General features: G+C 36.0%; 1 protein-coding gene across 2 annotated transcripts in view; it reads right to left on the bottom strand.

Moving 5' to 3' along the window:
• LOC123532363 (leucine-rich PPR motif-containing protein, mitochondrial-like) overlaps positions 1-17,038 on the bottom strand; it is a 134,068-nt gene that overhangs the window by 91,839 nt on the left and 25,191 nt on the right. For both annotated transcript variants that reach the window (XM_045313785.2, XM_045313793.2), the window contains exons 10-14: positions 16,852-16,930; positions 15,716-15,804; positions 8,823-8,928; positions 3,974-4,011; positions 3,112-3,181 (exon numbers count right to left, since the gene is read on the bottom strand). In XM_045313785.2, coding sequence (XP_045169720.2) covers positions 3,112-3,181; positions 3,974-4,011; positions 8,823-8,928; positions 15,716-15,804; positions 16,852-16,930 — 382 coding nt within the window. The remainder of the gene's footprint in view (positions 1-3,111; positions 3,182-3,973; positions 4,012-8,822; positions 8,929-15,715; positions 15,805-16,851; positions 16,931-17,038) is intronic.

Genomic DNA, 17,038 nt, shown 5'->3' with positions numbered 1-17,038 from the left:
ACACTGAATTAGAGCTTTGCCAGTAAAAACTTTATAAAACTTTAACCAAAAAATCTAAGTTAAACAGGGACATAACTCTGTCAAAATTCAATCAGAGTTATGGGGTTTGTTTCTCCTGGTGTAGACTTTGATAGTAAATAACTATTTTAAGTTTCAAGTCAATAGCTTTGATAATAACACAGATATTTAACTATAAAAAACTTTAACCAAAAATTCTAAGTTAAAAAGGGGCATAACTCTTGATAAAATTCAAACAGAGTTATGGGGATTGTTTCTCCTGATGTAGACTTTGATAGTAAATAACTATTTTAAGTTTCAGGTCAATAATTTTGATAATAACAGAGATATTTGACTTTATCAAAACTTTTAACCATAAATTCTAAGTTAAAAAGGGGCATAACTCTGTCAAATTCAAATCAGAGTTATGGGGTTTGTTTCTCCTGGTGTAGACTTTGATAGTAAATAAATATTTTACGTTTCAAGTCAATAGCTTTGATAGTACCAGAGATATTTGACTTTATCAAAACTTTAACCAAAAATTCTAAGTTAAAAAGGGGCATAACTCCATCAAAATTCAAACCAGAGTTATGGGGATTCTTTCTCCTGGGGTAGACTTTGATAATAAATAACTATTTTAAGTTTCAGGTCAATAGCTTTGATAGCAACAGAGATATTTGACTTTATAAACAAGAGGGCCATGAAGGCCCTGTATAGCTCACCTGACCTACAGACCTAAAGATCATTAAGATTAACATTCTGACCAAGTTTTATTAAGATATGGTCATAAATGTGGCCTCTAAAGTGTTAACTAGCCATTCCTTTGATTTGATCCTGTGACCTAGTTTTTGACCCGACATGACCCAGATTCGAACTTGACCTAAAGATCATCAAGTTTAACATTCTGACTAAGTTTCATGAATATACAGTCATAAATGTGGCCTCTAGAGTGTTAACAAGGTTTTCCTTTGATATGACCTAGTGACCTAGTTTTTGACCCCAACTGACCCAGATTTAAACTTGACCTAAAGATCATCAAGATTAACATTCTGACAAAGTTTCATTAAGATGTGGTCATAAATGTGGCCTCTAAAGTGTTAACTAGCTTTTCCTTTGATTTGACCTGGTGACCTAGTTTTTGACCCGACATGACCCAGATTCAAACTTGCCCTAAAGATCATCAAGTTTAACATTCTGACTAAGTTTCATGAAGATACAGTCATAAATATGGCCTCCACAGTGTTAACAAACTTTTCCTTTGATCTGACCTAGTGACCTAGTTTTTGACCCCACCTGACCAAGATTTACAATTGACCTTAAGATCATCAAGATTAACATTCTTACCAAGTTTCATTATGATATGGTCATAAACGTAGACTCTACAGTGTAAACTAGCTTTTCCTTTGATTTGACCTGGTGACCTAGTTTTTGATCCTACATGACCCAGATTCAAACTGGACCTTAAGATCATCTAGATTAACATTCTGGTCAAGTTTCATTAAGATTGGAATTGTGACCTCTAGAGTGTTAACAAGCTTTTCCTTTGATTTGACCTGGTGACCTAGTTTTTAACCCCAGATGACCCAATATCTAACTCGTCCAAGATTTTATTAAGGGTAACATTCTGACCAAGTTTCATTAAGATTGGGCCAAAAATATGACCTCTAGAGTGTTAACAAGCTTTTCCTTTGATTTGACCTGATGACCTAGTTTTTGACCCCAGATGACCCAATATCGAACTCATCCAAGATTTTATTGAGGGTAACATTCTGACCAAGTTTCATTAAGATTGGGCCAAAAATGTGACCTCTAGAGTGTTAACAAGCTTTTCCTTTGATTTGACCTGATGACCTAGTTTCTGATCCCAGATGACCCAATATCGAACTCGTTCAAGATTTTATTGAGGGTAACATTCTGACCAAGTTTCATTAAGATCGGGCCAAAAATGTGACCTCTAGAGTGTTAACAAGCTTTTCCTTTGATCTGACCTGATGACCTAGTTTTTAATCCCAGATGACCCGATATCGAACTCGTCCAAGATTTTATTGAGGGTAACATTCTGACCAAGTTTCATTAAGATTGGGCCAAAAATGTGACCTCTAGAGTGTTAACAGTCAAATTGTTGACGACGGACGGACGGACGGACGACGACGGACGACGGACACAGGGCGATCACTAAAGCTCACCTTTGAGCACTTCGTGCTCAGGTGAGCTAAAAACTTTAACCAATGGCGACGCCGACGCAGACACCGACACTGACACCGGGGCGAGTGCAATAGCTCTACTTTTTCTTTGAAAAGTCGAGCTAAAAATCCACAGAACACATGTTAGAAATGCATACTGTGATATAGTCAATTGTATTTATTGCATCATATGGATACAACTTGATACAGCAAAGTACATTTCTGAATCTACTGACATTTACATTTGAAGCATCATTTTCTGACAGTATGTTATTAGTTCTCAAAATAAAACATGCTCTTTTCCAAACTTATGTAGGAAAACGGTGTTTTTCAAACAAAAAATGCTACCCCTTACATTTATTCCAACACGTAGTTTCCATATTTTCCATACATAACTAGAAAAATTATTAAATTAATTTCTTTCTGTATTCCATAGATTTTGATAAAAATGGCAAATATACATAGACTATACGTATTAGGCTGTTTCAAAAATATACATGGGTGTACTTTACCTCAAAAAACTCAAGCACAAAATATGTGCCAAGTCAGATAGATGCAGGATAATAATTTAACACTTGCATATGTAACAAAATTAAGTAAGAAATTTCCCAAATTTGGTGACTAAGTGATACCTAATAAATGCACATTAAACTGTTATTATTAATTTTCAACAAGATTTCAACATTCTTTCCACGAAAATAAATAGCAAGCACAATGTTTTACAAATGCTTTCAAATAATATCTTGTTTTACTTATGCTTTCAAATAATCTTGTTTTACTTATGCTTTAAATGGTGTTTTACTTATGCTTTCAAAAAAGGACAGTGGTAAACCTGCTGAATATCTACAATTTGTTAATAGTAAAACAACCACTTTTTCATTATTAGAGCAGTACAAATGATATAAACAAATGTATCCAAACAAAATTCAACCTTCCACATCTCCAATGATTTTGTAATACTGAATCAGCGGCCAAAGGTACTGTGGGCGCAAGGTTTCTCCCTGTAAAACAAGAATAAATGTAGCAGTCATACAAAGAAAGGAGAGAAACAATCATTCCTAATGCTAAACTCTTGACAACAAATATTTGGTCTCCACTCAAGTAAGCTAAAGAATATGCCTCCATCAGACAAGACCAAAAAATCCATTTAAAGATAAAATTCTTAGTCTGGGTAACAGTATTCACACAAAACAGGAACAAAGGAAACTGATAAAGTCATTTTCCTTCAGGTTTATAACAAACTGACAGCTGCAATACCACACTTTGAAACATTTAGGTCCATCATGATCTTCTATTTTGGTATCACTCTACTTCACTTTCTTTTTTTTATCAAAATGGCAATTTCGTGGGGATATGGATGCATGGATATCAAGTTCTGAAGTTAAAAACAATGGAAATTGTATATGTTTGTTTGGATTCAATTTCAAGGACTGATTAACTACAAAATCCACAAAAATCAGTATCCCAAAAATCTTACTGATTTCACAGAATCTGAGATAGCTGTTTAATAACCCAGAAACAAAAGTCGAATGATACCCTAAGTGCCCCACGTGCATGATTTCACCTGGGTAGAACCACAGACTTTCCATCTGCCAGCTGGATGGCTTCCTCACATGAAGAATTCAACGTCCCAAATTTGGCACAATCCCACATCATAGAGGGGCAAGTGATTTGATGTCAGCAACCTCAACCACTTGGCCATGGAGGCCCCAACAAAATATTAGTATCACAGATGCACATGAAAGGGCGAAAAACAAAAGCTCTTCTATTTGAAAAGCTCAAAAGCAACTTACCTCAGCTTGAATATGAGGCAATATTGCCATAGCTGGCTCTGAAAATAAATAATAACTAGATGGGTGATTTGTTGGAAGAAACACAAGTAATCTTGATAAAACAAGGGGTATTTGATTTGGAAATAGACTGTCAAAATAAAATAAATGCCAAATTATACACTGCCCATACACTTCATCTGATTTAAAAGGTGAAAGGATATGTAATTTCTGGCCTTAAAGTATAGATACATGTTTATCAAATGCCCTCAAATTAAAAAAATTATATTATACATTGCAGAATATGTGTAACCAGGGTCGTTAGTGACCATTTTTACAAAATACCAGTTGTTTGTCACAAACAGAAGTAGTCCAGAAAATTTTTATTCAACAAATTGTGTGTCCATAGAACACAGGTGCCCCCTACTCCTGTTAATGAACATGGTTTTATCACTAAGTGAAATACATTTTAAGATATATGCCACACAAAACTTGTAAGACCTTAAGGCTTTATGTGTATTTTTCACTATTTTTCACAAAGTCAAGGACTATATCTTTAGCCTAGCTAAATGAAATCCCAAAGAGAACACCAGGTGCACAACTTCACATCCTATATAACAACCTCTAATCTTTTGTGACTCTAGGTGTCTAATCTTTTGTGACTCTAGGTCAAGAACATTTTGAGATAATGGGACACAAACTTATATTTTTTGACTAAGTCAATGGTCAAACCAGGTCTTGCAAAGTGAAATAAAAAACACAACAAAAAACTCAGATGCACAAATTCACATGTTGGATAATATTCCTACATGGTTTCATGGCTCTATGGGAAAAATATTTAGAAATAATTATAAAACAAGAGTGCAAGAATGTCACAATATACGCCCGTCACAGCAAATTTCTTTACTCTAGTGTATTTGCAAATGGAATTTTAACTTTGTGGTTGTTTAGTAATAACTAAGTGTCTTGTTTTTCTAAGTCCACAAAAAAACTCCTTACCAGGTAGAGATACCTTAAAATACACCTAAAATTGGAAAGTAACATCTATGTTGTACCACAGAAAAGTGGTCTTGGTTTTTCCCTACGGTCAATTATAAAAAAGTTACAATATAAGTTATTTATAGTAACAACTAAGGGAAGTTAATCTTAAAAAAAAAAAAAAAAAAAAAAAAAAAAAAATCAAAAAAAAAATTGTAAGTCCTCACAAAAATCTTTACCAGGTAGAGACTGGTCAAAATACACCTCAAAATTGGATGTAGCATGCATATTGTACTACAGAAAAGTGGTCTCGATTTTTCCCTATGACTAGTAATGAACAAGAGATCACAGAGTGATCTTGGCGCCCACCAATGTGCCATTTTTGAGTGTTCCAAATTTCAAGACTTATTGACTAGCTCAAGGTCAAATTTCATTTCCGTACACAACACAAATCTATGCATGTGGTCCAAATTTGAAGCCTGTACCTTCAAAAATGTGAAAGTAGGTCACTAGGTCAATGTCAAGGTCAAAGTTTGTTTCGGTATACAAAACTATGCATGTGGTCCTAAATTTGAAGCCTGTAGCTACAGAAATGTGAAAGTAGGTCACTAGGTCAATCTTAAGGTCAAAGTTCCTTTCGGTACATAAAACTATGCAAGTGGTCCAAATCTGAAGGTTGAGTTTGAGAAATGTAAAAGTAGGTCACTAGGTCAAAATCCAGGTCAAATTTTACTTCGGAATACAAAACTATGCATGTGGTCAAAATTTGAAGCCTGTACCTTCAAAAATGTGAAAGTAGGTCACTAGGTCAATGTAAAGGTCAAAGTTTGTTTCAGTACACAAAACTATGCATGTGGTCCAAATTTGAAGGCTGTAGCTTGAGAAATGTAAAAGTAGGTCACTCGGTCAAAATCAAGGTCAAATTTTATTTCGGAATACAAAACTATGCATGTGGTCCAAATTTGAAGCCTGTACCTTAAAAATGTGAAAGTAGGTCACTAGGTCAATGTAAAGGTCAAAGGTCATTTCAGTACACAAAACTATGCAAGTGGTCCAAATTTGAAGGCTGTAGCTTGAGAAATGTAAAAGTAGGTCACTAGGTCAAAATCAAGGTCAAATTTTATTTCAGAATACAAAACTATGCAAGTGGTCCAAATTTGAAGCCTGTACCTTCAAAAATGTGAAAGTAGGTCACTAGGTCAATGTCAAGGTCAAAGTTTTTTTCGGTACACAAAACTATGCATGTAGTCCAAATTTGAAGGCTGTAGCTTGAGAAATGTGAAAGTAGGTCACTAGGTCAAAATCAATGTCAAATTTCATTTTGAAACACGAAACTATGCATATGGTCCAAATTTGATGCCTGTACCTTCAAAAATGTGAAAGTAGGTCACTAGGTCAAAATAAAGGTCAAAGTTTTTTCCAGTGCATAAAATTATGCATGTGGTCCAAATTTGAAGGCTGTAGCTACAGAAATGTGAAAGTAGGTCACTAGGTCAAAATCAAGGTCAACTCATGTCAAGGTTCATCTTGCCACTCAAAAATATACATGTGGTCCAAGTTTGAATGTTGTAGTTACTGACAAGAACATTTTAAAAGCTTTTCCCTATATAAGTCTATATGAACCATGTGACCCCGGGGGGGGCCATATATAACCCTAGGAGGATAATTTGAACAAACTTGGTAGAGAACCACTAGATGATGCTACATTACAAGTATCAAAGCCCTAGGCTTTGTGGTTTGGACAAGAAGATTTTCAAAGTTTTTCCCTATATAAGTCTATGTAAGCCATATGACCCCCAGGGCGGGGCCATATTTGACCCTAGGGGTATAATTTGAACAATCTTAGTTGAAGACCACCAGATGATGTCACATACAAAATATCAAAGCCCTAGGCCCTGTGGTTTTGGACAAGAGGTTATTCAAAGTTTTTCCCTATATAAGTCTATATCAACCATGTGACCCCCAGGGCGGGGCCATATTTGACCCCAGAGAAATAATTTGAATCATCTTGGTAGAGGACCACTAGATGATGCTTCATACCAAATATCAAAGCCCTAGGCTCTGTGGTTTTGGACAAAAAGGTTTTCAAAGTTTTTCCCTATATAAATCTATATAAATTATAAAAATAAACAAAGGGCCATAACTCACTCATAAATTGTTGAACCAGTCTGATTTTCAGGGGGACACAACTAGGGTACCAATACATCATTCTGACAAAGTTTGGTCAAAATCCCCCCAGTAGTTTCTGAGGAGATGCGATAACGAGAAATTGTTAACGGACGGACGGACGGACGGACGGAATGACGGACGGACGGACCACGGACGCAGAGTGATTTTAATAGCCCACCATCTGATGATGGTGGGCTAAAAAGTTACAATATAAGCTATTTATAGTAACAACAAAGGGAAGTAATTCGAAAGAAGGGAACTGCGCACAACACTTCGTCTCATGATGGTGTATAATTGTGTCAAGTTACATCAAAATCCCTCCATGCATGAAGAAGAAATGCTTCGGACAAAGTCATTCTTGTATCTGACCTTTGGCCTCTAAGTGTGACCTTGACCTTAGACCTAGGGACCTGGTTCTTGCGCATGACACTACGCCTCATGGTGGTGAACATTTGTGCCAAGTTATATCAAAATCCCTCTATGCATGAAGAAGACATGCTCCGGACAAGGTTTTCATTCTTGTATCCTTTGACCTCTAAGTGTGACCTTGACCTTAGACCTAGGGACCTGGTTCTTGCGCATGACACTCCGCCTCATGGTGGTGAACATTTGTGCCAAGTTATATCAAAATCCCTCTATGCATGAAGAAGAAATGCTCCGGACAAAGTTTTCATTCTTGTATCCTTTGACCTCTAAGTGTGACCTTGACCTTAGACCTAGGGACCTGGTTCTTGCGCATGACACTCCTTCTCATGATGATGAACAATTGTGCCAACTTTCATCAAAATCCCTCTATGCATGAAGAAGATATGCTCCGGACAAAGTCATTCTTGAATTTGACCTTTGACCTCTAAGTGTGACCTTGACCTTAGACCTAGGGACCTGGTTCTTGCGCATGACACTCCGTCTCATGATGGTGAACAACTGTGCCAAGTTTCATCAAAATCCCTTCATGCATGTAGAAGATATGCTCCGGACAAGGTCTGTGGACGCCGCCCACCCGCCCGCCCGCCAGGGGCGTTCCCATAATACGTCCCGTTTTTCAAACGGGCGTATAAAAATCAAAGAAATCTATTTCAGGACTGTTTGATGCATGACTGTGTTATCCTGCAGAGCATTTAACATAGATAGGTTACTTTTCCATTGCACTGATATAACATGGACAGGACTAGGATTAACAAACGGTGTTCACTCAACAATTTCATTGTATAAACAGACTGTTTCCCTTGTGTAAAGAGGGCTTAGGGTAAGTCTCTACAGTATATGTGTATTTTTCACTAAGTCTAGAACCATAACCATTGTCTGCTCGAGTGAAATCTCAAACAGAACACCAGGTTTGCAACTTCACACACTATATAACAATCCCCTAATGTTTCAAGTCTCTAAGTCAACTACTTATTGAGATACATGTGACATAACCTTGTATATTTTTGACTAAGTCAACGACCATTACCCTTGTCTGCCTTGTCTGACTCATAGAAATCCCAAACAAAATCCTAAATGCATAACTGCACAAGCTGATTAACAGTTCTATAATGTTTCATGAATCTAGGTCAAATATTTTTGAGATATGCATGAGACAAATTTGAACAGATGGACAGACAGACTTACACACAATAATAAATTTGAGTGCCCCCTGAAATAAGTGTCTGCCATTTGAAATTGATTTCAGTTTTTGTTAAAAAATGCTAACTTGACAGCTGCTTAAATGTAATCCTATAATTACCAAAGAGATATTTAAGTACAGCCAGTCCAAAATATTCTGTTATGGCTGCATCTCTGATGCCTTCTTTCTTAAATATTCTGGAATACTTGATCACATCTTCTGTAGCCTGAAACAAAACATCCAACACACTTTCACAAGTTGAAAATAGACAAACTTATAGCTCTAACCAAGTACCAATTTAAATGCTGAAATTTTGCTTATCAGCTGACACAAACAAATGAATTCTAATATGACTAGCAATGCTTAAATCATCACAATGATATCATGCTGACATCATGTCGGCAGGATATTTAGCGCCTCATATGCATCCTGAAATAGCGCTTTCAAACTTGATCAAATATCTTACTTAATTGCTTGTTTAAAACAAAATGTAACATTGCACAACTGTCTTGATTAATTTACACACATACTTAGTTAATTATTCGCTTTGCAGAATAATTCACCATCATTTCTGCCCAAACAGAACTCTTCTGCAAGACGTACTGCTATTTCCAGTTCTGGCATGTATAAACAAATGAGCGTGACGACTTACCATTTGGCGCCATGCATGCACAAAGAAACAATTCTATCATATTTGATCTAAATATTACAATAAAAGACGAATCAGAATCGAAGGTTTTATAGCAAAACTGTGTTTTAACACTATTTATATACTCAGGCAGTTATACATCATTAGAAATAGCTTCACTCAGAATGCACGTGAACTATTACCCCGAAGTAACTGCTCACTGTGTATAAATAGTATTAAAACACAGTTTTGCTATAAATTGCTATAAATTATTTCTTAGTTAAAAATAACAAGGCTTATTGCTTTATGCTATAATGCCAGTTTATTTCAGTAGAGCTGAGTGCTTCAAGGGAGGAAACCATTGCTACCATTAATTATTAGTTTAGGCATGGTTTTCTCCCTTTGTGATTTTATAAACAGGAAGTACCTCAAAAGTTATCTCCCTTTCAAAACTGTCTGCAAAACAAACAAGGTCGAAATTTTTTTTAAAAAATTAAAAATCAACGTAATCCTGTGTAAAGAAGATGCCAGGTAGAGGGAAACCCAAGTCTAGAAAGAGACAAAACATTGTCAGTGTGATCGAAGCTGAAAGTTTGTCTTCAATGGAGCAGAAGCCTGAAAGATTGAACATTTTAGGCAGCTCAACTCAGAGGGATGGAGAGATTCCACATGTTAGCCCCAGAAGCAGAACCAGAGCCACACAAGGTCCCAGTCCATCTTTGGCAGATATTCAATCTAGAGCTAATAGATTAATTCTGTCTAGCTTATCAACTAATACCAAAAAGGCCTATAACACAGCAATGATAAATTTTAATGCTTTTCAAATGCAATACAATTTAGCCAGTCAATGGCCAGTACCTATAAATCATCTGATTCTGTATATTGCCTTTTCAATCTAGAGCTAATAGATTAATTCTGTCTAGCTTATCAACTAATACCAAAAAGGCCTATAACACAGCAATGATAAATTTTAATGCTTTTTCGAATGCAATACAATTTAGCCAGTCAATGGCCAGTACCTATAAATCATCTGATTCTGTATATTGCCTATTGTTTTGAGAAAAACTATGCTCCTTCTACTATAACAACATATGTTGCAAGTATACGTTTCATTCATAAACTTAAAGGGATGGTTGATATCACAGAAAATTTTGTTGTTAAAAAAATGCTGGAAGGCTGTAAACGGCTAAGGCTGCGGGTAGACTTCAGGGCTCCAATATCCCTTAAAATGCTTAAAGCAATTGTGGCTACGTTACACAATGTATGCTATTCGGACTATGAATGGCAACTCTTTAGTGCAGTTTTTTATCTAGCATACTTTGGCCTTTTTAGGATAAGTGAGTTAGTTGTGTGTTCAACGACTGCCTTGCATAGAGCTCTTATGAGGAATGACATTTCATTGGAACAAAACTTGAAAGCCATACTAGTATGTTTAAGGGTTACCAAAACCAGACAAATGGGCATGCCTTTAATAGTGAGAATCCCAAATAATGATGAAACAACAGAATGCATTAAAGCAATTGAAAATTACATGTCATTGATTCCAGCTGGAGCAAGTCATTTCTTTTGTCATACTAGCAAATCCCCCCTAACAAGGTATCAGTTTTCTGCAGTCCTCAACAGAACATGGCGGGTTTTCATTCACACATGTTTAAAACTCATAGTTTTCGTATTGGCCGTGCAACTGATTTGGCAATAAATGGATACCCTGCGGATCTAATAAAGCAAATGGGTCGTTGGTCCTCTGACTGTTACTCCAGGTATATAAGGCTTTGAAACCCATAACGTTTTGTAAACTAAGATATCAAACATCACTTGATGTATCTTAATTGTATTACAGATATCTGGATAGTGGGGGATTCCCTTGTTAGATGGGCAGGGCGTCAGTTTTCCCAAAGGCAAAGGCCGAGTTTCTGTAACAATATCGCATGGGATGGAACTAGTGGGTTGAAGCTAGACGGTCTACATGCCAAGTTGCAGTATGGGCTAATCCAAGGCAAGGACCCTAAAATTATTTTTGTACATGTTGGGGGAAACAATATAACCAATACCAATCAATGTAAAATTGTAAGAAAACATAAAACTGAATTTGAATATTTATTTTCTAATTTCCCCAGATCACTTATTGTCTGGACTTTCATACTACCTCGTTCATCCTGGTCATGCAATAATCAATCAGCTGTATATAATCGTAACATGAATAAGAAGCGTTTATCCATTAATAGACAAATGTCAAATTTTACCCTTAATCATGCTAATGGCAGGGCTCTTAACATGAAATCTATAGATACTCAAACTCAGGGTTTCTATCATACCGATAAGGTCCATCTATCAAATGTTGGAAATGAAATGTACATTCTTGCTATTGGTGAGGCAATTACACAATTTCTTAGTTCTTCTGGTACAACCTTCCTTGAACATTAGGCCTGAATTTTGGCGGACAAATTGTCTTTCTGCGTCAATTTGTTGTGGCGGAAAATTCTAGGCTGCTGGGGATAAGATGGTGTCATTATTAAACTTGTCTCTATCTGCACACATAATTCATAATTTATTGTACACTTTAACTTTATACAAATAAGCATTATTATATTGCGTTGGCTACTTCCCTTCATATGGCACAATGGGTACATTGTTGATGACCAATGCGGGACAGATGCTAATGTTATCTATTTTGTTTCACATTGCTGGGTCAGCTCGGAACAGGCGGGCTCAGCTGCATTTAAGGAGATGTAATAATAAAATGGAAATCTTATTTTACTCTGAGCAGTATCAGTAGAGCGGAGATATATTATCAGTAGAGCGGAGATATATTATCAGTAGAGCGGAGATGTATTATCAGTAGAGCGGAGATATATTTGGCTCAGAGTATAGACCATATTTTGTTTAGAGCTGAGACTATCTATTATTGAAATTTTACAGTGGAAAATTATCTGTACAATTATTAGGGTTGCATAACCACGACAGATAAATATTAAGCACAATGACACTGTCTGATCCTCGGCGGTCTTGAAGTTTTCCAAACTTCCTTATGACATTCACTGGTAACTGATGATCAAAGGTATTTACCTTATGACAGGAACTATGTGTTTGACAATCGGGGGAAGTTTTTACACACTTATTTGTCATTGCGGTCGAAATATGCCATTGTTTAAGTCTTTAATTATAAAAATGCCAATTGATATGTTTGTGATGTGGGAGAAACCTTATAATGTGAAAAGATTATCAAAATGCAATTTACTTCAGTTGTTCTTATTATCCACTGTCCAAGTTCATAGTGCTAAAGGATTAGATCGCAGCTTCTATCTTGAAATAACAAGGCTTATTGCTTTATGCTATAATGCCAGTTTATTTCAGTAGAGCTGAGTGCTTCAAGGGAGGAAACCATTGCTACCATTAATTATTAGTTTAGGCATGGTTTTCTCCCTTTGTAATTTTATAAACAGGAAGTACCTCAAAAGTTATCTCCCTTTCAAAACTGTCTGCAAAACAAACAAGGTCGAAAAATTTTTAAACCCACCCGCCACACCCAAAAAGCTTTGCTATGTAGGATTCAGCTGTTATAGATCTGTATCACTTCTTTACCGTTATTGTGTTTAATCATGTTGTGAGCTGTTGAACTGCCGTGAAGTTTTTAACTTTTCAGTATATAGACATTGGTATATGAACTGAGATGGCGAGCCACTTTAAAGTCCAGATGGGCATTAACACAACAACTGACCAATCTGTCCAGACTACACTGGTATTCCAAATTTTGTAATGAACAGTCGACAATTACTAGTGAGATTATTTTGAGAAACTTAAGATTGTGAACAGGAATTTTCCATGGACCTAGTGCACTGTGACTAACATTCGGATAGGAAGCTGTTGTTGTGTATTACAGTTATAAGTGACTGAACATTGTGACATTCCGAGGAGTGAAGCTATAATTGTGTTTTATAATAGTGTTTAAACTTAAGTTCAATGAACAATGCCATCTGGCCGCCATACATTATATTGACAGTATTCATGTAATATTAAGAATATGATATGTTTAACCTTGTTTATATTTTTAGGTGCCGCAATGATTTTTTCTTGTCTTTAAGCATCGGAAAATTCTAGGCTGCTGGGGATTAGATGGTGTCATTATTAAACTTGTCTCTATCTGCACACATAATTCATAATTTATTGTACACTTTAACTTTATACAAATAAGCATTATTATATTGCGTTGGCTACTTCCCTTCATATGGCACAATGGGTACATTGTTGATGACCAATGCGGGACAGATGCTAATGTTATATATTTTGTTTCACATTGCTGGGTCAGCTCGGAACAGGCGGGCTCAGCTGCATTTAAGGAAATGTAATAGTAAAATGGAAATCTTATTTTACTCTGAGCAGTATCAGTAGAGCGGAGATATATTATCAGTAGAGCGGAGATATATTATCAGTACAGCGGAGATGTATTATCAGTAGAGCGGAGATATATTTGGCTCAGAGTATAGACCATATTTTGTTTAGAGCTGAGACTATCTATTACTGAAATTTTACAGTGGAAAATTATCTGTACAATTATTAGGGTTGCATAACCACGACCGATAAATATTAAGCACAATGACATTGTCTGATCCTCGGCGGTCTTGAAGTTTTCCAAACTTCCTTATGACATTCACTGGTAACTGATGATCAAAGGTATTTACCTTATGACAGGAACTATGTGTTTGACAATTGGGGGAAGTTTTTACACACTTATTTGTCATTGCGGTCGAAATATGCCATTGTTTAAGTCTTTAATTACAAAAATGCCAATTGATATGTTTGTGATGTGGGAGAAACCTTATAATGTGAAAAGATTATCAAAATGCAATTTACTTCAGTTGTTCTTATTATCCACTGTCCAAGTTCATAGTGCTAAAGGATTAGATCGCAGCTTCTATCTTGAAATAAACTGAATTAAAAATAATCAAAAAAAGTATATTGATGTGGGATACCAAGATACAGCTTTTACATATTCTGACTTAAAAAGAGTCCTAACAAAAAAAATTAACCAGAATTTAAATCAGTTCCCTGTGACCTTGACCATTAAGCCACTGACTATAATTCTGGCCTAGCTTCATGAAATCCCAAAGAGAACTTCACAAGCTATAAAACAACCGTTTTATGTTTATGACTCTAATTTATTTATTTGGGTTTTACGGCGCACCAACACAGTATAGGTTATATGGCGCCAAACACAACTACAAATTTTGGTTCCACACCTCATTTACATCGAAATAAAAACATGAGGTATGGAATCAAAATTTGCATACCTGCTGGAATCACAGACTTACAGCAAAACCAAGTGTTAAGACCTTATTAGTCGCCTCTTACGGTCATGCAAGGGTAAGGCAATGGTTCCAATTCTTTTCATACACAGATCGTCCCAGAACCACATGGGGCTTATGACTCTAAATCAAGTACATTTTAAGATACATGGGACACAAACTTTTACTTTTTTATCAAGTCAAGGGCCAAAACTCTTGCAAAGTGAAAAAAAAATCAGGTGCACAAATTCATATGCTGGATAATATTCCTACATGGTTTCATGATTCTAGGTAAAATATCATTAAAATATAGGCAACACTAGTTTTTAAGCACTTTATATGTATTTTTCACTAAGTCAAGGACCACAACTCCAGTCTGATTTAGTCAATTCCAAAACAGAACACCAGGTGTGCAACTTCACATGCTATATAAAAATCCCCTGATGTTTTATGATTCTTAGTCAAATATTATTCAAGATACATAAGACTCAAACATGTATCACATTTATGCATACTTTTGACAATCAAGGGCCATAACTCTGGTCTGACTGATAGAAATGAGGAACAGAATCAAAGTGCACAACTTCACATGCTGAATAATATTCCTGTGTTTCATGACCCTAGGTTTATAAGATATGTGAGACACAACTTTAATGCCTTCTGTCTAAGTCAAGAACCATAACTCTGGCTGAGTGGTATCTCTAAGAAAACCCTAGGTGTAAAACTTCACATGATGAATAATACTCCTGTATTGTTTCATACTACTGGGTTAAATACTTTTTGAGATACATGCTACACAAACTAAGGTCTTTTCTTTGCATATTTTTGACTAAGGGCTCTGAGACTCTGGTCTGGCTGTGTAAGATCAAAATTGAAACTCCTGGTGTACAACTTCCTGTGATGAATAACAATCCTGTGAGGTTTGATGTCTATGGGTCAAATACTGTTTTAGATATGAACAACACAAAGTGGGACAGACAGATGGATGCGAGATGGACGACAGATGCAGTGATCACAATTGGGCCTGCAATTCTATACAAGACTCTGTGCTTTTGAACACAACATCATATACAGTTCTCTTTTCGAAAATATTCAAATCTTACCACATTTGAGATCAATGCAGCTTTGTAAAACAGCTTTGCACTAGGGTCATTTAAGCCCATGAAATACTGTAGGGCAAGTTCATTGTTCCCTGCAAAAAACAACATATTTATGTAGCTATTATAAACCATTTCATATTGACAAAATGCTTTGTGAGGTACGTGCCACACAAACTTTTAGGCCCTTAATGCATATTCTTCACTAAAGGAAGGATTGCAAGTCTGACCATAAAGAGCTGTACATGCAAATACCTACATATTTCTTATTTTTTCAATAGAAAATTACAACATACTTTTTGTGTAAACCGCAAAACAAGAAAGGTTCCAGCAGATATATTAACACATACCATGCATAACAGTTTCAGCAGACATCTATGATTACAAAAGATATATTCACACTTATCATGCCTCAGAGTATCAGAAACACACCCATGATTTCAAGAGATATATTCACACTTATCATGCCCCATAGTATCAGAAACACACCCATGATTTTAAGAGATATATTCACACTTATCATGCCACATAGTATCAGAAACAGATCCAGGATTTCAACAGAAATATTCACACTCATCATGCCCCATAGTATCAGAAACACACCCATGATTTCAACAGATATATTCACACTTATCATGCCCCATAGTATCAGAAACACACCCATGATTTCAACAGATATATTCACACTCATCATGCCCCATAATATCAAAAACTCACCCATGATTACAACAGATATATTCTCACTTATCATGCCCCATAGTATCAGAATCACATTCATGATTTCAACAGATACATTCACATTTATCATGCCCCATAGTATCAGAAACACATCTATGATTTCAACAGATGTATGACAGTATCAGAAACACATCTATGATTTCAACAGATGTGTGATAATATCAGAAACACATCTATGATTACAACAGATATATTCACACTTATAATATCAAACAGCTTCAGCGTATGTCACCTTGTCGTGGCACTGCTCTTTGGCATATTTTCAAGTAAAGAAGTGCCAACATACGCAGTCAAATCTAAATGACAGATGAAAAAGCTACTGTAAATGTCTTCGCTATTTTTGGACAGCCCCTGTAACAGTACTTCATGGCAACCACCTTGAGAGCAGATACACTTCAGCTTACCTTGCTGAAACAGTACCGGCAAGGTATCCACACCCTCATTGTAGTAGAAAGTACTTGTTTGTGTCAACTCGTTCATCAACTGAAATATATGTTTGTTCTTGTTCTTGTTTTGCATTTGTTATGTACTGTAAAAGGAAGCCCTTCCACAGAATATATATATATATATATATGGCACTGGAGAAATTAC

Source organism: Mercenaria mercenaria, chromosome 1 (genome assembly GCF_021730395.1).
Source record: "Mercenaria mercenaria strain notata chromosome 1, MADL_Memer_1, whole genome shotgun sequence".
Lineage (NCBI taxonomy): Eukaryota > Metazoa > Mollusca > Bivalvia > Venerida > Veneridae > Mercenaria > Mercenaria mercenaria.
The sequence above is the reverse complement of the archived record's forward strand: the minus strand, read 5'-3'. Positions and strand labels throughout refer to the sequence as shown.